Source organism: Gobius niger (assembly GCF_951799975.1).
Source record: "Gobius niger genome assembly, chromosome: 11".
In the NCBI taxonomy this organism is placed as follows: domain Eukaryota; kingdom Metazoa; phylum Chordata; class Actinopteri; order Gobiiformes; family Gobiidae; genus Gobius; species Gobius niger.
This window is the reverse complement of record NC_136862.1, coordinates 18,551,187-18,577,823: the sequence shown is the minus strand read 5'-3', so window position 1 is coordinate 18,577,823 and position 26,637 is coordinate 18,551,187. Positions and strand designations below refer to the sequence as shown.

At 42.2% G+C, this 26,637-nt stretch overlaps 2 protein-coding genes across 2 annotated transcripts in view; both read right to left on the bottom strand.

The window, feature by feature from the left end:
* Positions 1 to 94: 94 nt before the first annotated feature.
* Positions 95 to 16,207, bottom strand: LOC306970606 (pecanex-like protein 3). Its single transcript, XM_079566609.1, has 36 exons — positions 16,058 to 16,207; positions 14,761 to 15,213; positions 14,435 to 14,634; positions 14,253 to 14,358; positions 14,110 to 14,149; positions 13,928 to 14,023; positions 12,142 to 13,851; positions 11,810 to 11,939; positions 11,519 to 11,688; positions 11,106 to 11,163; positions 10,895 to 11,036; positions 10,649 to 10,806; positions 10,417 to 10,570; positions 10,289 to 10,321; positions 10,030 to 10,201; positions 9,811 to 9,921; positions 9,643 to 9,734; positions 9,300 to 9,409; positions 9,067 to 9,172; positions 8,877 to 8,969; positions 8,633 to 8,783; positions 8,403 to 8,547; positions 7,804 to 7,981; positions 7,431 to 7,539; positions 7,193 to 7,322; positions 7,048 to 7,106; positions 6,729 to 6,944; positions 5,987 to 6,240; positions 5,683 to 5,913; positions 5,476 to 5,579; positions 5,248 to 5,395; positions 4,949 to 5,179; positions 4,451 to 4,725; positions 4,108 to 4,274; positions 2,854 to 3,224; positions 95 to 2,761 (listed from the first exon to the last, which is right to left on the bottom strand). The coding sequence occupies exons 2-36, from the start codon at positions 14,911 to 14,913 to the stop codon at positions 2,609 to 2,611; spliced, it is 6,756 nt and encodes a 2,251-aa protein (XP_079422735.1). The 5' UTR covers positions 14,914 to 15,213; positions 16,058 to 16,207; the 3' UTR covers positions 95 to 2,608.
* Positions 16,208 to 20,244: 4,037 nt separating this feature from the next.
* nrxn2a (neurexin 2a) overlaps positions 20,245 to 26,637 on the bottom strand; it is a 147,455-nt gene continuing 141,062 nt past the window's right edge. The window contains 4 exon segments of the mRNA XM_079566610.1: positions 20,245 to 21,353; positions 22,820 to 22,904; positions 24,600 to 24,928; positions 26,105 to 26,194. Coding sequence (XP_079422736.1) covers positions 20,536 to 21,353; positions 22,820 to 22,904; positions 24,600 to 24,928; positions 26,105 to 26,194 — 1,322 coding nt within the window. The 3' untranslated portion in view covers positions 20,245 to 20,535.

Sequence of the window (26,637 nt, the reverse complement as noted above, 5' to 3'; positions counted from 1 at the left end):
GTGTGATGGAAAGTAAAGGCGCCATGCAAACCACTCATACGAGATGTTGGGTCACTAAAAAGGTGAAATACACAATATTAAAGTTTTATCTTTTTCCCCTACATAAAAAGTTCCATAATGCACCTTTAAATGCTGACATATTGACGAACAAGACACAGAGGAAGGTACATTGAGGGTTCAACATGACGAAGAATTAAAATAAAAACAATGCGCTTTATTTGCAAACAAAGACACAGAAAACTTTAATTTAAATAGGAGGGGAGAAAAAAATCACATATAAAACTGTACATAGTATTTAACAACTTTTTTTAAATAAAAGACCCCTCCCAACAAAACTGAAAAAAGAAAAAAAATAACATGGGATGTTTAATGATACATTTGTGCAAAAGAAGTGTAAATGGTTGCTTCCTAAACTGCACATGTGGACGTGAAGAGCGCATCCCTACTCATTTCTTCTGTTGTGGGGGCGTAAACCCAATATACCCAGCCAATATACCCTCATAGTGTCTTTAATGAAGAACCTCAAATCCAATAATAAAATAGATCTGTATTTTTAAATATATATTCATATACCAGCTGTACATCATCTAGGAGATTGAGAAATCCCTTTTTACTGACATGTCTGTCCATTTTATTGTGCTTTCCTCATTCTCAGCAAAAATAAAAAAAAACAAATAAAAAACAAAACAAATACCTCCTTGCTGCTTTGGATACAAAACAAGGGGGGAAAAAAGATTTTCAAAGTGTTTTTCCTGAGTTTAAGGATGTGACACAGGATAGTGATGCACCTTTTACCAGAATAGGGAAAATCACCCAATGTTTGATGGTCAGATAATTAGGCCTTATAGGTAGCACAATATGATAAACCCTGTATAGGCAGACACAAGGAGCAGGATTTGACTTTCTGCCTTGTATCACTGGTTTATTCTATTTTCTCCCTTTGAGCGAAATCTCATCCCCCAGAAGACGAGTCAATTTCTTTCCCGTTATAAACCCTGAGAGCGCTGGCTTTCTTTCAAGATTCCTTTTATTTAGTGCTTGATAATAGGGAACTTAACGTTTAAAAGTTAATTGGTGAAGAAAAAGTAGTAGCAGTGTCTGCCTCTTGTGGCAAAATGATTTACACTATGGCACCAAGTTACCGTATTTCGAAATTGTTCGGCGTGCGAGACCTCAGGGAAACTGCTACGAGGGTCTTTGAAATTGAAGAGCAGGTATTACTTTCTTTTAGACAGTTTGGCCAGCTTCTTTTTACACTACGTTCACCCAGTAAAACATTTGATATTCACAGTGGCAACAGAAAAGTGCAAAAGCTGAAAAGGAGCCAACTTAAAGTAACAGGATTCCTTCCAGTTTATATTACTGTTAAAAAAAAAACAAAAAAAAAAAACGCCATTTTGAGAGATGATGTGGAAAAAGTCAAAATAATTCAGCCAATGGTTGAGTTGGGTTACAGTTGACGGGAGGCAGATTTGTGATATAACAACAGAGACAAAACCCCTTTACAGATAAGACAATATTTATCAAATAAATATTCCACCTTTATTTTCAGTAATTATTTAAATTTGTCCAACTAAAACGCTGGACTGGACTGTTGTTACAACAGCAGTAGTGGGTAGTTTAGTAGGAGATGCAGAAGCAGTAGTATAGCATCAACAGGGGCCAGGTGAAGAAACAGCGCCCCCTACAGCAGCCTGGGCCCTTGCGGTCATCAAGTCCCACTCTGATCGAGAGTTGTCCATCACTTTTCTCACAATAGAAACCGTGAACTGTAGATACAGATTAGTGTTTCTTCAAGTAAAGCAAAACTGGCATCCACTCACCATTATAGAAATGGCTGCCCAACACATTTATCCTATCTGTAGGCTTTAATTTTCCACACATAGTTTATCTGTTCGGTCCTGATCACTGGGTTCCAGCTCTTAAGTCCAGGTCTGATTCAGGTCAATGTCTGCCTAAATCGACTGTAAACTGGTGATAAAAGCACCTCATATTAGCGGAGATTTGAAAGGATTTCTTATTCCTGAATGTTTCCCAAAGACATAATGCGGCCACAGACCAGAGGAGAGGGTTGTTTGCGTATAATGTGTCTATTATGCAAAGTGAAGAAAACGCACTGAATGTGTTCAAAAACAATTCTGACCTCACTGTTGACCCAGCAAGGTTTGTGAAAAGGGTAAACAAACAAGGCTTAATGTGGTTTCCACTGATCCTTCACCTCAAAATACAGCAATAAACATCTGTTTGTTTAAAGTCTGAAAGCTGCAGATTTAGGAGAGGGAAAGTCTGAGGCAAGGCTCAAATCTCTTTAGAAAAATAAACCTACAGGAAAATATCCCTTTCAATTGCACTGGCCTGTGTGGCCTGTCACTAATGTCTCAACCTAAAGGTTGCCTAATGAGACACTAAGCAACTGTATACAAAATAAAACTAAACAAAAAACGTTTTGGGTCACCAAGTGAGCTTACTTTGGAAAAATTGGCATTTAGTTCAGCTGTTGTTTTGGCTGAGATAGTGACTGGCCCAGTGTGGTACTGGAGGTGCACTGGAGGTCCTGGTTCAGGCTTGGTCTCAGTGGGACTACAGTGTGCTTCAGTCCAGAGCAGCCTCAGCGCAGGTGCTCCAGTAAAGGCAGCTCTGTGGATTCCTCACGGGGCATGGAAGGGGCACCTACATTTAAGAGGGTGGGGTCTAGCGGCTGAGTGGCTCCCAGTGGGTCTTGGATAGGACTAGATTCCTGCCAGGTCGGAGGAGCGCTGGGCTGTAACAATAAAAATGTAAATCAAATAAACAGATGTGTCAAGGTTGAGCACAGTTGACCCAACTCTCCCTGTGTAGAAATGTAGTTCTTACCTGAGTGCGAATGGTTTGAACTGTGGCCGTGTCCCCCTCCACAGCAGCTGAGCCATTAAAGCCCTTTCGGCCTGAAAAACTCCATTTGCCAAAGTGGCTCTCAAAGTGCAGTGCGCTGCCAGCCCGCTGGCCCGCTCTGTGTCCAGAGTTCTCCAGGAAGCCCAGAGGCAGAGAGGGGGGGGCCACAGAGGTGCTGAAGGACAGCTGGGAGCTGGAGAGCTGCTGCCCCAGCAGCCCCTGTATCGAGGAGGTGCGTTGCAGGGAGGACAGAAGCCCTGCCTCAATCCTGCCCTCTGATTGGCTGAGCAGAGCTAATGGCAGCGGTTGGGTGTTATGTGGCCAATTCTGGGGTCCAACGGGATTGTCTGTACCTACAATAACATTTAAGGTAAATAATAAGGTAAAAATAATTAATAAACACAAGCTACCCTGAGTTTAAAGGAATAGGCCACCGTTTTTACATACTAAGATATGTTCTTACCTCACTTTAGACGTGTTAATATATCCCCGTCTGGTCTTTGTCCGCGCGCTCTGTCACGCAAACGGAGCACATACGCAACCTCTCCCACATGTCACATAGCTCCGAAAAAGCTCACGATAGAAGCTACCAAGCTCTTCCACGTGTTCCCTATTTAAATAAAGTTACGTGAAGTGTTTTCATGCGAAGTATATTTACCCAGAAATGTAGCATGTCGATTTTATAAGCAAATAAAAAGGGGGACTATATTGTGAGGCGTAATGATACGAGGAGCACAGCGTCCGCGTAGTAACTCCTAAAGACTTCCCCCGCTCACTTCCGGCAATAACGTTTAGGAGTTACTGCGCGGACGTTTTACTCCTCGTATCATTACGCCTCACAATATAGTCCCCCTTTTTATTTGCTTATAAAATCGACATGCTACATTTCTGGGTAAATATACTTCGCATGAAAACACTTCACGTAACTTTATTTAAATAGGGAACACGTGGAAGAGCTTGGTAGCTTCTATCGTGAGCTTTTTTGGAGCTATAGGACATGTGGGAGAGGCTGCGTATGTGCTCCGTTTGCCTGGCAGAGCGCACGGACAAAGACCAGACGGGGATATATTAACACGTCTAAAGTGAGGTAAGAACATATCTTAGTATGTAAAAACGGTGGCCTATTCCTTTAAGTACAGCATAATCACATCTAAATTATAAAACCAATATCTTTGCATTAAGCAGACTAATATCTATATTAAGCAGCAGATAAAGACAGACTCTGCTTGTGCTTACCCAGAGATGGCTGAAGGGAGGTGATGTGTGTGTGGGGCAGGCCAGAGGCGGGAGTGCTCTGTGTCGTGTGAACGGGGTTTGTGGAGAGAGAGGCTGAGCCGCCTCCACAGTCGGAGTCCTCAATGTTCCCTCCACTGTTACAGCCAGCGCCACAGCCTTTCTGCAGCCTGCACAGGGACAGACAGTGGAAGATAATTTTATTTGTGTCCTAACATGTTATATTGTGTTAAATATAACATACTTTAAATCCTTTGTAAATCCTAGTGCTTGGAGCAATTATCATAGTAACTCATATTCAATAGAGCTTAAAAGAACAATAACAAAGGGCTCTGTTGTTCTGTACCTGTCCCAACTGCTGATGAGCCATGTGTAGATGTTCTGAGGGCTAACAGGGCCCCCCCAGACAGAGCGCAGCTGAGTGTGGCCTCCAGCGTACGATGTAGTGAGTGGTGAAACGTAGATGGGATATCCAATGGGCTGGTCACATGACGAATTGATCATGTTCCTCAAGGCCTGTTTGGCATTTTGAATGCTGCCTCGCTCGGGATTTCGATTGCGCAGGAAAACCAGCTCCTGCTGTTGCCCGGCCCACAGCCCGCGCACACACTCCCTGTTCACCTGGAGAAGCAGAGCGAATGGGTCAACAGTTAAGGCACAAGAGTCAAGTCAGCATAAAAAAAGAAATAAAAAAACCTGTCGTATGACGCTTCTAGGTAGGTGCAAATTTAAATTCAACTCATAGTAATAGCACAACATAAAATGCATAGTTTTAGCATTGCTCTTGATGGACAATGTTAATTCTCTACAAGGGTACAATAAACCGAAGGTACACATTTTTTACCTTGATGACTCTGAAGCTGAGGAACCTCTTATTCAACATGATGATCTTGTATTCGTCACTGCCATCGTCCATGATGTGCCTCAGTGCCAGCAGTGAGGGCATGTTGGCCAAGATGGCGCTACGCCACACCGGATCTCCCTCGTGCGATATCAACATCTTCTCCTCATTGGCAGTAATGGCATCATACAAAATCATAGGGTCCTCATACTCATCTGGAGATGTAAAATGGTCCTACAGAAAGTGTATCATGTTAGGGCTATGACTATAGAAATGACACATGTTTTATTAAGCAAGAATACCTGATGCAGTTTCAGGGACATCCTCACGCCTGGAGCTACAACGCGGTTTAACAGATCCATATCAGCAAAGACCCACTCATCTCTGGGCGACGTGATGCGAAAGTCTCCCTTAAAAAGTGCGTGAAGACCATAGAGAAATGGCTCCAAGCTGTCAATGCAAACAGAAAGGTATAACCGATTTAACACAATAGTGATGACTTCAGAGACTGTACAAACTGATCTTTGTACCTGGCAGACATGCTGTGGGAGGCTGTGCCCAGTGCCCTCCGCCCCAAAATGCACAGTCCAAAACAGAGGTTGACAAGTGGGGAGTCTCTTTCACTTGCTACCGGCTAATGCAAAGACAATTATGACCAGTCAATTTAAAAGCATATGCTTTGGCAATGAATACAGCTGTGATAGAAATGTTTAATCACAGACAAAGCGTGATCTCACCGTTTGGCGCCTACTGTTACAATACTGAATCCAGTCCAGGTACACCATGCAGAATGAAGATGGAGTGATGCCAGATGCTCTGTGGTCGTAGTCCTCATCGATGTTGAGGTTGAAGGTTGGGTCACTGTCCACGTAATTAGCCCCTAGACAAGGCCGCAGTGCTTCCTGAACTGTCTCATTACTCAGCCACTCCTCCAGCTTAGCAGACCGAGAGACGTAGTAGATAATACTCTGTAAAGTAGAAAATGAATAAGTGAAGCAGTCCGTATATACAGCAACATTAACGTATCATGTAATGACGCACCTTGACATAATATGTGATGAGAATCTTGCGGAGATCAAACACTTGTAACATGGATGCGGCATTATTGTCACTGATGCTGTAGCCCTCAAGGACGTACTTAGTGGCAGCCACCTCCCAGGCGAGCCAGCGCTGGCCAAATGCAGCGTTGAATGACAACATGTGTGGCAGGTGTCCAGGTTCACAGCAGCAGCAGCCTTCATCCTCCTCCACTCCCTCTGTGATGGCCTCCACTTCTCTCTGCTGACAGTAGGTGCCTACACAAAGAACAAGTTTCATGTTGAAACACGTCATGCATTGTCTCAAAGTACAATAGGATTATGATTATTTATTACACCAGGGAAACATCCTAATTGAACCCTCTGCTTTGTAGTGGCAAAGTCTGTTATTGCATCACTGCTTTGATTGAGCCTGGATTACGGTCTACAAATATATTACTACAGTCTATAAATATATTTCCCCCAAAAGGGACGGCAATAGCTCGGATAGTAGAGCCCTAATCACCAAAAGGGCTGGAGAGCTACTGGTTGGAGATTCCTGATATAGAGTGTGAGTGAGAAGTCGGTGGTCTTAGCAGCCTCGTCAGTCTACCCCAGGGCCACTGTAGCTACAATAGTAACTTACCACCACTGAGCATGGAGTAAATGAATAATGACTATAGCGCTTTCAGAAACCTGTAATACAAGCTTGTAAAGCACAATACAAGTGTATGCCCTCATTACTAGTTGTAGTAGGTGTTACTCACCTCTGAATTCTAACCCCCTGAGCTGAAAGGTTACCAGGCCATTGCCAATCTCAATGATGTGCACCAGAGCGTTAAGGTAGTCCGAGGCCAGGATGAAACAGTCGCCCGTGCTGTAGTTGCCCCAGCGGCCGAGCAGCAGGTCTCCACACAGACTGTGCTGCAAGGAGCGGGTCAGGTGCTCATAGAAAATGGAATTCAGGTTATTGTCATCAGCACCTATAAATACACATAAGCACATCATCAGTGCAATATACCAAGGTTACAACCATAGTGTTACGCTTGACTGGTTTTATATGGTGCCTATGATGTGACATTGTACCTGGATTTCGGTCCAACTGAGTGGCAAGTCTTGTGTTGGAATGATCCACTCGTTTAGTGCTGGAAAAAAAAAAATCATCAATAACTGAGCAAACACAAAGAACATGTTAAATATGGAAGAGTGACACATGACAAGTGCTACTTACTTATAGTCTCTTTCCCAGAACTTGACAGGCCTGGTGTAAGACGTGACAAACACCGCACTTCCTAAAACTGGGTTCAGAGGAGTGGAGAAGAAGGCAGAAAAAATGGCCTGGACAAAAAGCACTGCAGAGTCTGATCGATGTTCAGTTAAGGGCAACTTGCAATAACAATCCTGCAAATTTTCAACAGCCATAATTATAATTGACCTTTATAGTCAGTATACACTAAACACAAGGATACGGGGCACAGCGAAAGGTTGTGCAAAGGCATGGAAAGCAGAACCCCATGTGATCTGCCATGGAGCAATGTACGTCAAAACGAAGCGCAGTTTGTACAGCAGGTCCCACATCTAGAAGTCACAAGAACACATTACAAGAGCAAAGAAATCACTGGTGAATATGGTAATAATTTAACCAAAAGATGCCATTACGAAAGCCTGTAACTACTTCAAGATAATTAGGCGATATATAAAAACACGTCAAAGCAGTTTAACATTAGTTCAAAATTTAAGGGTACGGTAGATCACAACAAAGCTCAAATCAAATTAAAATCACTTAAAAATGAATAAAACTTATACTGGTGTCTTGACTTTCGATAGGCCACAAAGCCTCACCTTACTGAACAGGATGGACATGAAGTAGTAGTCGATTAGAAATGTCTCGGAGAAGTGTGGATAGTCGAAGTGAAAGAAGAGTGTGGTGAAGCACAGGGTGACGTATTGCTGGGACGGGGTACAAAAGGATGAACGAAGTAGTTTCATTCCAGCTACAGAGATGAAGAGAGCTCGGCTACTGCAAAAGAGAAACAAAGTTTATGTAAGCAAATTATCAGAAATGGCAGAATTGTAGATGCGTCAGCGGCTGAAAACAAAACATGTGCAAGTGTAAGTCCTATGATTTACTGAGTGAGCTAAACAATCAAAGGCTCATAGGCCGGTGCTGTGTTACTTCTCCTGCTGTATTCCTGGGCCTCACTCCGCCCCTGCTTGAGCATCAGCAAATGCATTCACAGCTTCAAGGTTGAATAATACCAAAAAACTGCAATTCCCAAAAGTACAGTGGCTAAATGTTTTGATAAGCTAAAACTATTTGCATATACTCAGGCAGTGCTACAGCTACAATGTAAAAACCTTTCATAACAAAGTATTAGAACCAAAAACCTAACATTGGTAATAAACTACAAGTTCGTAAAAGAACCCCTGAAATTACTTACTAAATGTCAAGTTCTTTGTGGTGTTGGCCGACACTGCGAGCCTCTGTTGTTAGAGAGTTTAGCACCACAGCTGGATAGATCAAGTATTTCTCCACACACTGGAGCCACGCATACAGTTTTTCAAACCACATAAGCTGAGCAGCATCTGAAAAAAATAATAGTGGCTCTCTCAAAAACTCAAGTCATATATACATGTACGTATTGCATTTATGATTTTGTTCAAAACTCACCTCGAACTTCAAACTGACTGTACTCCTTTGACCGGAGCACAGGGTGAGCCAGGCAGAACCACGGGAGCTGTTTTCGGAGCTGAGGCAGGAGATAGTGTGTAATGAAGCCTACAACTCCAGCCAAGATGTAAAGCACAAAGCTGAGTGCGGGCTGCGGAGAGAAAAGACATCCATAACATCAGGACAGATTTCTTCACTGGAGCTGCCAAAACAAAAATCAAAACAGAATATAATTTGGACTAACTTGAAGAGCGATGAAAACTGTGCTGGCACTAATGGCGAAGGTAATGACCGCCATGAGGGGACACATGACGAGGTCTGAATGAAGAATTTCCTTCTATAAAGACAAAGCCATTGGTCATTTTTAAGACCTAAAAAGTTGTTTGATGTTAAATACAATCTATATTGTACAGACAAGCGGAGCAAAACGTTACCACAGAGTTACGCAGCTTCTCAGGGAGCGGGTCCTTGATCTCTACAGGGGGCTCTTCTGGTGTTCGACTCTCAAGCTCTGGGAATAATTTTGACCGGACCAGAGACCTAAAAATAGAGATGCAAATATCAAGCAAAAAAATAGATACTTTCCCAATGTCTCCATCTTAACTTTATGGTGCAATATCTTTCCATTTTCAATCAATTCTAGACATTGAAGAAGTAAAAGACTAACCATAGAATAGTGGGATCACTGCTTTGACGACTGAGGTGGTAAGATAATGCCAGAAGTAGACCACAAAAAACAGAGAATAACACTGGCACATGGGCATCCCCCCAAGGTGCCTACAACGAAACAAACCAAAGTCAAATTAATACAAAGATTTGCACTACGATGTGGAGGTCAGCTTTTTTATGATCCTGCCCAAACCTGGCTCACTCGACCTTAATAAATAGCTCTCAAAGCTGTAGACCTTGATAATGCGTGAAATAAAATGCACGCTGATCAACGAGACTCCCCACACCTGAAGTTGTATTAAATAACACTATTAAAGAACAGGAGTAATATTTGAACTTACATTGATAGCACCAAGGCAAAATCCAAACAGCACTGCAGCCACCAGCACACTCCGCATGAGGCTGAACAGGGACGATAGGGGGCTTGTGGTGGCTGTGAGAACCACAACAGAACAATGTAAGGATGTTTAATAAAAAAATACAACAGTGACATGTATCCCAGTTCTTACCAGTTCCACCAAAAATATGCATGTCAATCTGCTCAAGTAGACACATTATAAAGGTGTTGACCTGAGGCAGAAGTCCGAAAAGGAAAATGACGGGGAAACACAAGGCGAACACTGTGGAAAACAGAACAGAAGGCTAAATCAAGCGTCTTTTCTCACATACACATAATATATTCTCCATCTACAGTTTTTTGACTTAATTGGAAAGAACACAGAACTCACCAATGAGCAAATCCCGCACACAGGCCAGGAATTGTGTGGAGAAAAAGGTGACGCCATAAAGAGTGAAAGGCTGCAGAGCGCCCGAGTTACTGGTCAGGTCAAAGATCCAGATCAACACACAGCACAAGCAGAAGTAGACTGGACGACTGTACACAATTATCCAGTTATGACCCTGGTAAAGAAATATTAAACAGAAATATGATAACAGATAAGCAACAATAGATGCCCACATGTTTCTACTGCTGTGACAAATACGTACGTGCATTGGAGAAGCTGCATCTGGTTGGACACTCTGAAACACAAAATTATTAGAAGAGACATTATCATCTGTAGAAGAAAAGGTGCAATTTGAAATACTCTCTTTTGTGTGTGTTTTTTTTTTTTTACCTTGAGTAAAGAGTATTGACAACTAGCAATGACCAAACAGAACTGGAAGACCCAGATGTCCCTGAAAAAGTTTTGGAGGAGAAGCAGAAACCCCAGAAAGGCCACCAAACTGGCCAGCACCACAGCAACTACATTCTCAACCACACGCCGGTTCCTAAGACAGAAAGAACTATGAGACACAGTAATAAAATAAGACACAAAGTATACCCTTTATAAAAAACTTTAAAATAACCTGTCCAATAATGCTAGAAGTGCCAACCGGTCATACTGAACCCTCAACCATTTTCCAGGTAGCACCCAGAAGCGATAGTATTGTTTGGGCTTGGCCTTCTCCTCAATCATTAGTGTATTTTCCTGGGACTCCTGTAAAGACTCATGATCCAGATCGAACTGAAATGAAAAAAAGTCACACATTTAAGTGAAAGGGTAGGAACAGTGATTTGCAGTCTTAATTATTTACATATAAAGCAACGCTAACCTCTGGCATTTCTAGGGGCACCCTGCGCACCTGCATGCCCTGTAACACCACAGGTCTCGGCTGGAGCATAGACAGGACTGGAGCACCCTCCTGTACTTCTGTCGACGTGAAACTGGATGATTGGGACTGTCTTTCCCTTTCTCTGTAGGTGTGGCATAAAGTCATTTAGAATATACTACTGGTTTAAACAGCTGACAAACTTTAGACTTACTGGACAGGGTCTTCATATCCGCCACCAGCTGGTCCAAAAGTGTAAGACCTCTTTATACCTGAAATGAGGAAGATGCTTTATTAAATGCAAAAGAGGAAGGAAACGTCAGAACCGGGAGCCAAATAGGACCTTCCAGCATATATCCTCTGGCCCCTCAGATAATAAAAAGAAATACTGAAATATTGTCACTTCCTTTTAAAATTCCCTGAGGAAGGACCACTAGGCTCCCCTTTTTAGGTTTATATGACGTACAATACTAATATTACTAGAAAGCGCTCCTTGAGTTTGGGCAACCGCGGGGAGGCTCACTTCTATCTCTTCACAAGGGATAAAATTGGCCTGCAACCGAACAAACTTGCCTTGCCCTTTTATACACTGTAATTATCACTTTAATTATGGGAAACGATGCTTACCACTTTCATCATAGAAATAATGCACCGCACCCTCTGATGTATCATCAAATGTGGAGGCCTCATGGATTCCACTGCGGGGCAGCAGCAGTGAGGAGGCAAACTGTAAGGCTGAAGGAAGTGTTCGAGCACGTGAATGTGATGAAGTTCGAGCTCGCTGGAGGTCCTGGAGGCTGCAGTAAGAAAAAAGGAAGTTTTTCAAGAGTTTATAAAAAATATTTGAAAATTAACCATTAAGTGTTAATACGATAGGGTTTACACCATTACATTGCAGTAACTGCTTAGACAACTAACCTGGGAGGAGATCCCATTGTCGATGGGGGAGGTGTAGGATTGCTTCCAGCATTGTGTCTTCTCCGAATGGCCTGGGTTCTCTTGACACTGCTCACTGCGTCATGTTTGCCCCCATCCCCTGAAGTCAATGCTGGAGAAGGGTTATCGATTACATTATTGTCAGGAGTTGCATTACAGTGTGAAAATGCATGATACAAGGAAATGCCTGCTAAAACAAATACATTCAAACTACTTCATGATCACAATAAGAGTGGAAATACAATCACTTCAGCTTTTCTGAATTTTGGTAGTGGTGATGACTGACCTATTTTGATTGAAATAAAACATCTTACCTCCCCCCACAGCTCCCTCTTCAATCAGCTCCCCAGCCCGCCAGCCCATTTGGTTGCCAGTCCAGGATCCCCCGAGCGAATCCAGCCGATGATGTGGTCCCGGGAACACATCATTATGGAGAGTGCGTGATTCCAGGTCTGACTTGGAGATGGTGAGAGCGCGAGGGGCAGGAGTTGAGGTGGAGGGCATTGTGAGCAGAGGAGGCATCGTTGTCGAAGTGCTCTGGCCTCCACCTGCCCCATCCATACTCAGAACTCTGGCATGAGTCTTAGCACTCGCTGTACTAGCAGAGCGTTGAGCAGCGCGAGAATGTGAGGGGCCAGCAGTTTCGGGTAAATCCCCTTCCCTTGAAGAGGGCAGCTGAGCAGCAGGGGGTAGGGAAGATGTAATGCCAGCGTTAGTAAGGTCTGGGGAGTAGCATGAGGTAGAGGAACTAGAGTCATCGTCATCTGAGCTGTATCTGCGCTGAGAGCCAAGACTGGAGCCCGCGCTCATGTCACTCCCATCGTCCTCATCGCTCGAATCCTCAAAAAGGCTTTCACTGTAGGCCTTGGCCCCCAGTCTGTTACGCACAGGGATGTAATCTCTGTGCTGTCTATGATTGTGATGTCGCCTGTAAGAGCCGCAGTCAAAGCTGCTACTACCTGCTCCCGCACGGCGTCGTGGGGCTTTCCTTCGCCCTGGTTTATGACCCACACCACCGGCCCGCAGCAGCTTTAAGTCTTTTGGCCTTACAACCTGCTGGGCTTGTAGAGCAGGCTGGTCCGATAGTAAAAAAGGCGCAGAAGATATGGGCAGCGCTGGCTCCGAACACACCAGCCCCAGGGCCAGCCCTGTGGGCACCGAAGTAGTCTGCCTCGGTGGGGGGAGCGGAGGAATGGGGATAGGCCTGTCTAACTCACAAAGCTCTGAGTGTCCACTACTAGAAGGAGAGGAGTTTTGAATGGGAGGGGGGAGTGCAATGTCAGCTACAGAAGGTAGGTCCTCCCCTTCCACAAGCGTCCGGTCAAGCCCCTGATTGAGGGAATAATCTTTGGACGGTGAGCGAAGCAGCACACTGTCTGAAAGGTTGTCAGTGTCACTGCCCCCCTGTCCTCCTGGGTCCTCAACAGGCTCTGGCAGGCTTGAACCCAAGGCTGTCGTAGGTGCAGGTACTTGTCCTTCTGTGGGTCGTGGATGACTGAATGAAGGGCTTTCTAGCTGAGTTGAATCAGTCTTTTCACTGCGATAACTGCTAACAGTACTTAATGTCTCCCTGTCTGTGGTAGCTCCACCAGCACTAAAACAGCTGTCTGTAGATCCAGCGGCAAGTGCCACCCCACTGCGGCTGCCTGGGTGCACTGTCCCAGGGGCAAACGCAACAGGGTCAAGGCCCAAACCCATAAGGTTCTCACTTAGTTCTTCACTCAAGCTGCTCTTTATGAGGGGGCTTAGGGGAGTATCACCAAGACTTTCCGATTCTGCAGATGGCCCCAGTGGAGAATATGCTCCAAGTCCATTACCAGGATTTGGTTTACGCATCCGCTCGTGTAACTCCTCGACATCCTGTTCTTTCTCTCCACCGTCTTCCTGACTGGAGGGAGAAGGCGGGATTGACAAGCACTCCCCATGCTCTCCAAAGACAGGTGCCATTCCTGATACTGCCATCAATCCAGGAAACTCCCCACTGAAGGTAGCAGCAATACAAGACGGACCCATACTTGGAGCTCCTAAAGCAAGAATGATTGTAGTATTTATATTTTTGTTGGGATACACATAGTATAGTTTACTCAAAGGAAGACTTACTCATGATATCATGGGAACTCTGGTGCAAGACTTCCCGATGTGCTGATGTTACAATAATGTTATTGCTTCCCTGCTCCCTCATTAACACCCTTATATCTAAAGTGAGATACAATTCAAGGTATTAGTATCAATACTTATCGAAAGGAAACATAGGCCATGCTTAACAGAGTGCGGATTCTTACCCTTGGTTCCACCAGGGTCTTCTAGTTGGGGCACAAACTCCTGCACAAAAATGTAATACCATATCCAACGTTGTACAATTGAAAATATTTGTGTAAATGATATAAACACTGAAAGACACACAAAAGATTAAGGCAACACTCACAGACACTTGATTCAGTCCATAAAGAGAGTGTTGAGAGCTGCAGCGCACTGGAGGGGTTGAGTTGACCTTTCTAAATACAGTCATCTCTACACCAACATGACTGTCTCTGTGTATAACAGATGTTTTAGGACACCAGGATAAACCTATATATCTTAGATTTAGTTATTGATTCTGTGGATTACCTGCGCTGATTTCCATCATTTTCCCCTGAACCACCTTCTTCTTTTGGAGCTTCAGCTGTAAGTGAGGCCTGTTTCTTCTCAACAATCTCCCCAAGATCAAACATGGCATGGAGTCGGTAATTCACCACCTTAATGGCTGTGAAAAAGACTGCCACCACAGCTGAATAGATGCCAGCTATCAACAAGCTGGGTGGTAGGGCCTGTAAAATAAACAATAATACAATAAGTAAATATGGGTAAAATTACATAGATACTAATATCATCAGCTTGTGTAAAATCATGCTCTTCTATAAAAAAAAACATTGATTTGTCATAAATTAACTCACCATGTACAACAAAAAGGGGAAGGCCAGAAGAAATATCCAAAGGTACAGATGAAAGCAGTTGGAGAAGGTGCTCTGATGGGGGTCCACATACCAGCCTCCAGTGAGTGAAGCCCACACACCCTGCCGTAGTATCTGAAGAGCCTGGGAACCCATCTCCTTGTCCTGGTTTAGACAACCAACGCTGTAGCTCAAAAACTGTGCAGCAGTTTGAGCCACATTTTCCAATTCCTACAATGGCACTTCCATTTGGTATGTCAGAGTGGCCAAGACCATTTCATCAAGTGCAAAAGCCAAGCGTCTTGGATATGTACTTTAGTTATGATCGAGAGTCCTTGCATATTTTGGTTCCATTATGCACTCCTGCTCTGCCCCGACATTGTCACAATCTTGCTTAATCCTTCTTGAATGAAGATTGTTTTGGCACATTTGTAATCTGCCAAAACATGAAGTCATCTGTAAAAACATAAGCATTGGTTAAATGAGTGCATACTTTGAATTTGTGTAATAATTAATCATTTAACGTAACAATAAAATGTATTGGCCAAATAATATGATGAGAAACAGCCAAAAAGAGCACTTGCGACTCAAACTTCACATTTTAATTCATGTTTGTCTGCACTGGGTCAATCAATATTTTCAATTACCCGGGAGCATACTTAAATGCGACGCAATACTTTTTTTTTGTTCCTCTTTGAATACCACTTTTCTAGATTATGTTTGCTGACTGACATTAGCAAAAGACACTAGCTTAGCTGAAAAAAGGGGGCACTGTATTGCTATTTAACCAAACTGATTTCATTATGAAATCCTATTGAGCGTTGCCGCATTTATCAAAGCATCCGGGGAAAGAAACAACAAAATAGAGTCTGATCAAGCACCAAATTTAAGCTGTCAGACATACACATTACATCCTTTGCTAAAGGCTAGTCACCGGGTAATGCTAGGCCCCACATATCAACATTAAACCCAAATCATTGTCTTTAACGTTATGTATTTAGCGACATAACACGACAGCAATGTACCATCCATCTGTGTAGTTGATGCTAGCGGATCTGCCATCGATGCTCGACACCATTACAGTCGCTGTCCAAAGTAAAACGATTCCATATTTGGAGCCTAGTAAAGTTAGCTGACACTTAGCATTAGCTTGCTCCAAGCCTCAGATCCTTCTTCCTTCCGCATACAGTTCTGGTCAAATCTCAGCGCTGTGCTTCTGGATGCTCAGAAGTCTAAAAACTACACCTTTTCTTCCGTTCAAGATATCTAAACGTAGCGTTATTTACATAAAGTTCCTTACCCTGTTTGGAAGAAAAGCTTGACAGAAACGAATCGCCTGCAGAAGAGCTTCTTGCTCATCGCGAAAGACAGCTGTTTCTTCTTGGCATAAACGGTGCTTGGGTAAAGCTTTCAACAAGCTAAGTGGTTGCTAGCCTCGGCTAACAGTTGACAAACCAGGAAAAGCAAGATATTCCCAGCGCGCTCATTGGCTAATCGTAATGACGTCAATGCGTTGAGCGTTGCTGAGTTCGGAGAATTTCACTAGTCACCTTTGTTTGTTTTAAAATATGAATAATAATTGGGGGAAAAAGTTCGGAGAATTGCATTTATTTATTTATTTATTTATTTATTTATTTATTTATTTATTTATTTATTTATTTATTTATTTATTTATTTATTTATTTATTTATTTATTTATTTATTTATTTATTTATTTATTTATTACAAAAGGCCTTAAAACAGCATTTTGGGATATTTGAATTCCGCATACAAATATTTATCCAAGCATATTTTATTCCCTTCTCTGCCTTTTTTTTTTTTTTTTAAAACATGGTATAATAATGCTATAATTTTGGATAATAATGGTTTTGACATACATCAAGTTAATAAGGACATCGGTTTTATAGCCTTTTTGGACACTCATTCAAACAGGCTGGGTGGGAGAAGCAAGGCCGGATTTAGGAAGGGGCTTACAGGGGCGGCAGGTTGAAGGGCCCCTGGGTATACGGAGAAAAATGCGTGCTCAGTGCGGGCTATAGTTCCCTCTCTCTTTACATACTCCCTCACATTTATCAGATGATTTTTTTTTTACCCAAGACTAAACCAGGTCTAAACCAGAACTAAACCAGAACTAAACCAGGACTAAGCCAGGACTAAACCATTACTAAACTGGGACTAAACCAAGACTAAACCAGGACTAAACAAGGACTAAACCAGGACAAAGCCAGGACTAAACCAGGACTAATCTGGATCTAAACCAGTTCTAAACAAGGTCTGAGCCATTTTCATTGAGTTGACACTTGGAAAAAGTATGTACCTATTGGTCTGTTAAAATGCATGAAAATGCACCATTAAAATGGAAACCTATGCAGACATGGGGAGAACATGCAAACTCCACACAGAAAGGCCCCATCCCCCGTCCAGCTGTGAGGCGAGCGGGCTAACCGCTGTGCTACCGTGCAGTGTTTAAGAAATTACTTCTGCATGTTCAATTAAAAAAAAAAAGATATAATTAATTTATCCTTTCATTGTAGAGAGAGAGAAATCCGACAGACAGACATATAGTATATGTACAGATGTTGTTAAGGCGCTACATACATAAATATTGATTGATTATAGGGGGCCCTGAAAAAACTTTAGCCCCGGGGAGAAGTGTCTTGCCCAAGGACCTGTGGGAACTGTGGTAGGTCGTGCTGCCTATGATGTAAGCCTCTATGTAAACTATCTTTATACTATCACAATTGTCTCCTTACAAATACACATTGTGTTTATATAGACTACTTGTGCAGGGTGCTCCCTTCCTTGATCATGGGTAGGCTACTTACAAAGTAGGACAGAGATGACGTCAGAAAAAAAGTTATAACAAAGAACAATTTTCTCACTGGCCAGGGTTCTAACCTAACTAGTGATCAAAAACAACAACCCGCAACAGTTCCTTTTGATCTCAGCAGGGGGTAGTCAAACTGCAGAAACTCATAAAATCATTTATCAGCCATTATTTGACAGACAGTGGAGAGTTTGTGGGCTGGATATATGAGGGCTAAATGTGAAAGCACGTAATTTCCAATGTTGCTTCAAAAGTATCAAGCGATTTAGTTGCATTTAGTTGTTATTTTATTATAAACTTGATGTGGAAAGCCAAATGCATTAATCTACACCTCGACTTGAACCCAGCAAGTGTTTGACTGTTTTTTATGAGTTTATTTCTCGGTTCCAAGATTAGTAGTTTATAATGACAACCTAAGAGCAGGTATAACTCAGAAACTATTTGATAATAAATATTATACATGCAGGAGTTTAATAAAACACCAAACCTGCACTCTGCTGAAGTATGAGATAGGATTTTAACAAATTCGCCTTCTGTGTCATAAATATTAAGACAATGTTTTTGCATTTGGGAATATTCAATCAGCCTTAATAGAAAGCATTTCCTTATCGTTTAAAGTTGTTCTGTGGCTGAGGAAGTACACTGAATGAGCTCAAGACATCGAGGCGACTTTCCAGTGGTAAAGCCTTTTCTATTAATTTAATAATGGATGAGAGTGTAGCCATTTACAGTAAATGGGCAAAAGGCATTGCACTTAAAAACATTACGATCATTGAAAAATGAGGTGAATATGTAGACTGTGTCTTCTTTGTTGCTCTGTACCATCAAGTGCTTGCAGCGTATCAGGAGGGTTCCTGGTTCAATTTCTACAACTGTGAGAGGAACTGAAGTAAACCAGTCCATTCCATAATTCAGGCAGTTGTACAGTTAGTTGCAAACAAGTGTTCAAAACAGAAAATTTGGATTAGCATTGTTATGATGCTATGCCTGATTGTATAAAACAGTGGGGTCTGGAACCCCTGGCAGGTCTCCGAGGCACTGCAGGGGGGCCCCAAAGGTTGTGTACACATCAAACACAAATAAGTGTTGTTGATATGTTGTTTGTGTAAATACACAACTACTTTAAATTAAAATTTAGTCAACAGGTATTGCAATGTTATACTTTTATATCCAGATTTAGGTGCAAAAACATAACATACTCATTGTATCCGTATTGTTCTGAGCCTGGAGGCCATGCGGGATGTCTGGATCTATAATGGGCCTTTGATACTTTTTGGGATTGGCCGGTATAAAGGGATAATATCCAACCTTTAAAGAAAAAGGTTAAATCATTTTTTCTTAAAGAAACAGACCACAACACATGGTTTTACAAAGTATATAATCAAGTGTATTTTCATCTTTATCCACGTTCTGTACACATATCCATTTCACATGAACACTATACAATAGCAATGAGTGAGGAATGGAATTTTTCTGAGCACAGAGCCGCTCATGTCGAATGGCACTTTCATAAAAATATGGGGTAATCACAGAGTATGAATAAGTAAAAGTTCAGCAAAACCAAACAGGGAAGATGGCTTTATCCGATCTGATGGTTAACAAATCCAGCACATGTAAAATGCAACACCCCAAACATTTGTTGTCGTGCCACCTTTGTGTTTTCTTTTCGTAATTGGATCCATAAATAATGCAAAAACCAAAAGATGTCTGCAGCTGTTGAAGGGAAGTGTGCTTTTTATCTGACTTAAGTAAAAAGGCAATTTTATAATGTAATGTAATGTTTTTTTAAGGAGTGATATTAAGATACATTGAAATATAAGAGAAATATCAATACAATTCACAAACCCTCAATTATTAATCTCATAGAATAGTCTTTAGCAACTGATAGAAAAACAATACATGTCTGGCTCTGTTACAGGGAATATCTACTATGTCTTCCAGATATGTTTACATTATCAGTGTGCTTTTGCAATTATCCCATGACAGACAAAGGAAAACAGTACAGTGACCCCGCCTCGCAATGTCCGAGGCAGTCCCTTTTGCACCAGAGAGGAAAATGCCTTCAAAAGTGGTTCTGTGTTCACAAAAACTCCTGAAGTGAAAGTTCGGGCTGCGGCGGTTTGGCTTCGAAAAAGATGTAGGGAGAATCTTAGATAACAACTCTTCTTCGCAGCTCTTCTCCCTTGCATTCATTTCGCCTTCTGTTATACTCTATATGTACATACAAGCAATGTTCACAGAGAGATACTTTTTTACTGGAGCTGGACTGACTTGTGAATTCCTACTCAAAATGGCACAGCACACTTATAATACCGCAAGAACGATCCCATCTGTGTACAGTTACTGGCTCAGGTATGTAATTTAACAACTGAATTCTCCTTTTTTCATAGAGCTGAAAGTCATGCTTTGTTAGTACCAGCAATTTTACACCCATCTTGAGTAGTGATGCTGATTGGAGAGTTAGAGGCAGCAAACTTACCCATGTAAAATCTTATTCTTCTGAAATACCCGAGAGATCTTCCTCTACTACGTAGTAACGGATCTGCTTTCCCTCATATATCATAATGGGGGGCATTGGGATTTGAACGTTACAAAGAAGTACAAAGAAAACATTTAGGCAGGTCTGTCCGGATGTCCTCAGCGACTCACTGAGATGTATCCATGCTATATACAAAGCCAAGAGTGGTTATGCCTCCTTTTCTGATCTCATTAAAAACATAAAAAAATGACACACATACAAAGAAGTTGTGAATGCTGTCCTGGTGTGACACGAAGGATGAGTCAGATCTTTTAAAACACGAACAGGAAACCGCGCAACCTTGACTTTTTAAGGAATAATACCACAGTTCAGACATTTGCTTCGATCAGCTGTTGTGAGACTCTTGATGGTCACAGAAACGGAAAAGCATCTTGTCCACACTACAGACTTCTTTTTTTCTTTTTTTTCTTTTTTAGACGTAGTACTCTTTGTCCTTGTTCTTTTTGCCCTTTGTGATTGCCTTTGCCACCGAGCCCGTCGGCGTGGTTTTGTCCTTTACCACAGCTCCATTTCCCTCCATGGACGAGTTGTTGACAAACCCGTGGCTGTTGTCCGCCGGGTAGGAGCCCTCGTCGCGGTTACGGTACTTGTACATGGCATAGAGGAGTATGAGGATGCAGAGTGCAGCAGCAGCCACGATGCCCACTACCATTCCCGTGGTGCTACTCGACTCCCTTATGACCTCCACGGCACCGGGCAGGTTCTTTTCGTCCAAGGCGGTGGGGTTGGCTGTGGGCACATGGGGAAAATTGGGTGGGTAGGTTAGTCCTGGTGTGTTGCGGGAGGATGGAGGAGCGGCGGGCGGCAGGAGCACCTGGTCGCGGGTGTTCATTTTGCCTGCGGGGATGTGGAGCTGGTCAGGGTTGGTGGTTGGGACATAAGGAGGTATAGGACGGGGTGGTTTTTGTTTGTGAACCCCGCCCTCGCCAGCAGCGGGCGGCGGGGGTAGGACTGTCCTGTCAGTGACCATGGGGGAGTTCTTACGGTAAAAGTCCTCATCGTCCGACTCAGTCATCTCCCCGGAGCCAAAGGCGGACACCTCCACAGGGTCACCGCAGTCCTCCTGGTCTGGGGGGCAGGAGGAGGGGTGAGGGGGCAGAATGAGGGACTCTTTGGTGGTCTCGAGCGGGGACAGGAGGGTGGGAGGAGGCGGGATCACGGGGTAACGGGTGGCGATGGAGGGGGGCTCAAGGGAATCCACTGTTATAATAGGCAACACTAATTCACCTCCTGGAAGAGAAACAAAGAAGGTTGGGTCAGCTATGATAATTTCATGCCTATACTCCACATACATATTGTTTTTTTTACAACAAAATCGAATATTATTAGAACAACTATTATGTTTAGCTTTACATTTATATCGCACCCAATACGCTTTCAGGTGCAGTCTGGAGCCCTGTATATGATTGTACTATAAAGTGATTCTTACTATATTATGTTATATATTATACTGTGAAGTGAAAGCCATTTATAGTTTGTGTGTGGTTGTAAAGAGTAAAATTAGTCTTAATCAAAGCATACAGTATAAACATAAATAAGAACATAATAAGCAAGAAGATGATGTGACCTGGGAGTCCTTTGAATGGCATAGACAGTTATAAATACACAGAAAAATGCCTTATAAGTAATACAGCATAAAAACAAGAGAGACACAAACATACAAGATGGCCCATGTAAAGCAGCAGCTAAATGAAGAGCAAATAATACACAGGGAAAAATAATAGAATTGGTTAATGTGTTAAAAGTTAATGAATATGACCTTTTTGAAATTTCACAAACAATGACTTTATCAGCTTTAAAATGAAAAAAAGTGTTTGAGAGGCGAGCAAATATTTGAACAACTTAATTTAACTGTGGTAATTCCATTCATTGTCCTTGATACGGAGAGGTAAACCCTCTATACAGCGTAGTGTAGATGTTTCAGTGATAGAAATACAGTTTAAACATTTTCAGCATCAGACTTCAACATTAAAATAAACATAGGAATACGTCCTGAACCCACTGTACCTTCATCCTTTTCTCCTTGCCTTATTTTAGTCCTAAGTCTTTTCATTAGTATTGGAGTCACGGTTACAGGGCCAGTCAACAACAAACAGCCTTGATAAGGTCATATAAATAATTGAGCTGCTCATAATAAGGGTGCACTCTTCTTACGAGCCCCGAGTTGTTCTGCCACCAGCCTCATCCACTGTCACCCAGCCCTAATGACTGCAGTCCTCTACACACTTTCGCATTAATGAGTTTTAGATATGACTTAAAAGCCGAGCACATATTGTAAACGTTGTGCGTACAGCAGCTTTCCAAATGAGAACAGATGTTGCGCAGGGCCAATTAAAGCCTCCGAAAATATACACCGCATTGAGGGATGTTGATCAAACTGTCATTGAAACTGGCTGTGTATAATGCTACTGATAATATTGTGCTAAATAAGCTTTAGGAACTAACAAGTATTAAGTCACAACAGGTAAGATAAGTTAATGTGTTTGTTTCATGCATTTGTTTCAAGGTCATTTTAATCGTGATTATTATGGTTTCCGCGTTTGTGTATTTTGTTATGTCTAATTAGCAGGTCAACGCTATCACAATTATAATTTCCCCATTAGGAGCTCCATAGAAGTGGTTAGAAGTGTATTAATGCCATGTAAAAACAGTTCACTGAAATAAAGGTGTAAATAAGGAAGTCAGGGCGGACCCACCTGTTCCTGGCTCACACTCCTCCAGGTCCTCATCATCACTGGGACACTCGGCCGATGCCACTAAAATATCATCAGAGTTTTGTGGCTATAAGGGACACAAAAAGAAGAGGAAATATTGTTCGTTTTATGGAACAAAAAGACCGTATTTGTACTGCTCGGTGTCTCTTTCTCTCTACAGCTGTCTCTAGTGACAGCCACTGAGGCCCTTTTCAGCTTTGAGCAACACGAGCATCGATGCACATCAGACAAGGTCCAAGACGCTGCTGCCTGTACCCCAGCGGCCGTCTACATTTTCAAACAAAACACTTTTTCATTCCACTGGGACGGATGCTTTACTTAAATCACCTACTATTTGAATTTTAAATATGTCTGTTGTATATCATTACTATTACAGGCAAAAAGATTTCAAGGAAAAAACAACAATAATGTTAATAAGTAAGTTGCTCCCATGTTTAAATATAACAACTGCACTAAGTTTGACAAGATTTAAATCGTAGGGTACAATGTATTTGAAGCTGTCAGTCAAGGTTCATCATCACCGTTTTTGATTACCGTATTTTCTGGACTATAAGTCGCACCTTTTTTCATAGTTTGGCTGGGGGTGCGACTTATACTCATGTGCGACTTATACATCAAACTATATAATTTCACATGTTTGTTGTTTTCCCACTGACAGCCACTAGAGGGCGCTCTAGGCTTGTGTATCAGTGTCTGCTACTGCTGTATCATTGAAGATAAAAAAAAAAACGGTAATCGAGCAGCAGAAAGAAAGTTTGGAGTTAGCGATAAACCTGTGAGCGACTGGCGTAAAGCGGAGGTTACTCTTACTGCATTGAAGAAAACAAAAAAGCTCATCGCGGGCTAAAAGTTTAGATGGCCACATCTAGAGGAACGAGTTCACAAATGAGAGCTTGAACAGCTCGTTGGCGGGAGAGGCTTGTCAACGGTGCATCAGGGTGGCTGGTGCAATTTATAGTCTGGAGCAACTTGTATATGTTTTCTTCTTCTTCATAGTGCATTTTTTGGCTGGTGCGACTTACACTCCAGAGCGACTTAAAGTCCGGAAAATACGGTAATATGCTCCAATTTGGAAATAAACACACAGATACTGTACATAAAAGTTAACACATCACTACTGCTCAGCAAAATGTCAACCAACCAAACGACAGACACTATCTAATTTAGAAAGACTGCCGTCAGTCTGTTTAAAGTGATGTGATTGCAGCAGGCTGGTTTATAAGCTTCAATATTTTTAGCAAATGATCAAATTAACCTTCGTGTTAAATTTTAATTGCTTGTTTGAGAGTAAATTGATTTTTTTTTTGTAACCAAATTGTGTTCTTCAGCAAAACGGCAGTTTTGTTGTTAACTAAGAAGGGCAAACATGATTGTTCTGCCCATATGTTTTTAAAATATGCTTTCTGTACTACGGCCCTTATACTTAGACTCATCTTTAGTCTTCAATGTTTGCCTTGCCATGTCACAGTAAGTCATGCAAAGATTCAGTAACATGTCCTGACATCTCTCATTTCTTATTTTTCCGACATTGAGACTGCCCCAGTGAGTGTACTGGCTTGTATTTCGATGGCCAATGGGCAAATCCCTGCTTAATACTCTGGTGTTTGATTAAGAAGAAGTGGCTTTATTAGATTAGTTTTAATTACACTTATTATAGCTGTAGGCAAAAGATTCCGAGCTCCCTTTTGGATTTGCAGATTCAAGCAGCCAAATTGAAAATCATTATTGGCTTGAATCTGAAAATCTTCCACACCTCCCGCACCTTAGAGATGCTCTCCCGCAGACTTGGCGAGCGCTGCCTCCTTGTGGTCGTGGTGGCCATTGTCGTGGTCGTCTCCATGATGGTGGTCGACATGTCAGACACAGCTAACGGGGTTGCCGAGGTCGTATCCGTGGTGACAGCCGTTAGTGAGTCCCCCACGAGACGCAGGTTCCCCTCCACTTCCACACTCGGGTCATTCTCGGCTGCCAGTTTGAGCACCTGTAAGCCGTTGTAGTACAGGCCGGATATCTGCCCCTGGAACGGCCTACCCTTGTCATTGCCACCGATTTTGATGGCGGCTTGGCTGTTGAAGATGGTCAGTTGCCTCCCTGAAGAAAGAGAGGGAGAAGAACAGGAAGTGGGAAGAGAGGCCAGGGGTCAAGGAAAGATTGACAAAAAAAAGGGCATAAAATGTCAAGGTAGATCAATTATGTTTAGATGCATTATTTATTGAGTTTCATGGGGAGAGATTAGGCCTGAGGTTGGTGCATGCAGGCTACACGACAAATTAAGACATTCTTTAGACGCCTATTTAATTGCTTTTTGTTGGTCAAGTCGAATAATTGCTGTTATATAAGCTGTCTACTGGGAAAGTAGGACAGATGTTTATTCTCGGATCTTTAATTATCTTATAACACAGACAGACCGAGGATGCATGAAGAGAAAAATATATGTCTCCAATTGTTTAAAGATTGATGACAGATAAATGAATCTGCTATTACGTTAAGTGAGTGGCTTTCCCCTTGGTAAGCCCACGTCACCTAACCTGGACGATTGATACTACAGAGTTGCCAGCGCCTGCACTGATAAGTGCACTGACTTACTTCAAAAGGAGGAGCGTGCGGCAGTAATGGGCCCCTCTTAAGAGAATAGTTATTAGCAAAGTTAATGACCACAAACAGGGATGTGCTTGAAGAGTAAAAGGTGGTCGGTGCAGGACGAGGTAACAGCACAGGGACAGAGGGAGCAGGAGTAAAGGATTTAAGGGTCTAGGGTTAGAGTTTAGTCAAGGTTTGGTTCATTTTAGTTATTTTTAATGAAGTATTTACAGACATGATCTAATTAAAACAGCGGTTAAGAGGAGTGTTAGAGAGAGTTAGACAAGGGTTATGTGTTTTTAATTTAGTTTAAAGGTGCAGCATCTTCACAAGGATGACGAACATTCTCTTCTGTATTGCGCTTAAAATAAAGTGGTGACAAGTTTGAGTACACTTTGTGTCAGCCCCAAGCCTGGATAAATGGAGAGGGTTATGTCAGGAAGGGCATCAGTGATGCATTTTGGCCAAATCAATGCATAAATTACAAAAGGCAGATTTTCTGCAATGGCAAACCCTGAAAGGGAAAAGCCAACATGAAACATTGCAATTCTCTGAACTGAGTGGTAATTCATTCAGATTTAATTAAAAAGTAATCCATCATTGTCATTGTCACCCTTGTTCCTGACACTGCACCTCTCGGAGGAAAGGTAATTTAGTGTTTATTCATTTATTAATTGATTTTATTACCTTTATCGAGTAGCCACTCGTCAACTACCCGACCAAGTCTGTATGGGATTCTTTGTCTAGCAATAGCCAGTCGTTCATTATCATAGTGTCCTTAAAAACATTTAGAGAGACAGATTAAAGGTTAAACATCACATGGTTAAAAACAGGTTTAACAAGTTGTCAATTTTAACCCAAGGCTGAGTTAAAAGAAACTTGTGCTTTAAAATCTATTTATTAACTGTTATCCCTATTTAGAATAATGTTTAGGCTATTTATATGTGCTACTCTAGTTAGTGGAGTTTAGATCATTTTATCAAAAGCATTATATCACTTACATATCATACTGTGCAGAGAGAGAAGTTAAACATGCATCAAAGCAAATTCATTTAATATTACATTTGGCAGTCAGAGCAAAAATACACTGAAATCAACCGGGAGCCCGAGTCACACCCCACTCATCTCCGCAGAGCACTAGAGATCTGAGGACAATGTGCTTTTTACAGCAGCACCCACGGGACCAGTATTGTTACAGCCAACACTGGTGGGAGCTGGAG

Bases quoted from the DNA above. Each gene is read 5' to 3' on its own strand.
- LOC306970606 (XM_079566609.1), bottom strand. From the start codon at position 14,913: ATGGGTTCCCAGGCTCTTCAGATACTACGGCAGGGTGTGTGGGCTTCA. The intron at 5,914-5,986 runs GTGCGTCATTAC...TCTACTTTACAG, and splicing joins TCATCACATATTATGTCAAG to AGTATTATCTACTACGTCTC. The intron at 3,225-4,107 runs GTAAGCACAAGC...ATGTTATTGTAG, and splicing joins CTCCCTTCAGCCATCTCTGG to GTACAGACAATCCCGTTGGA.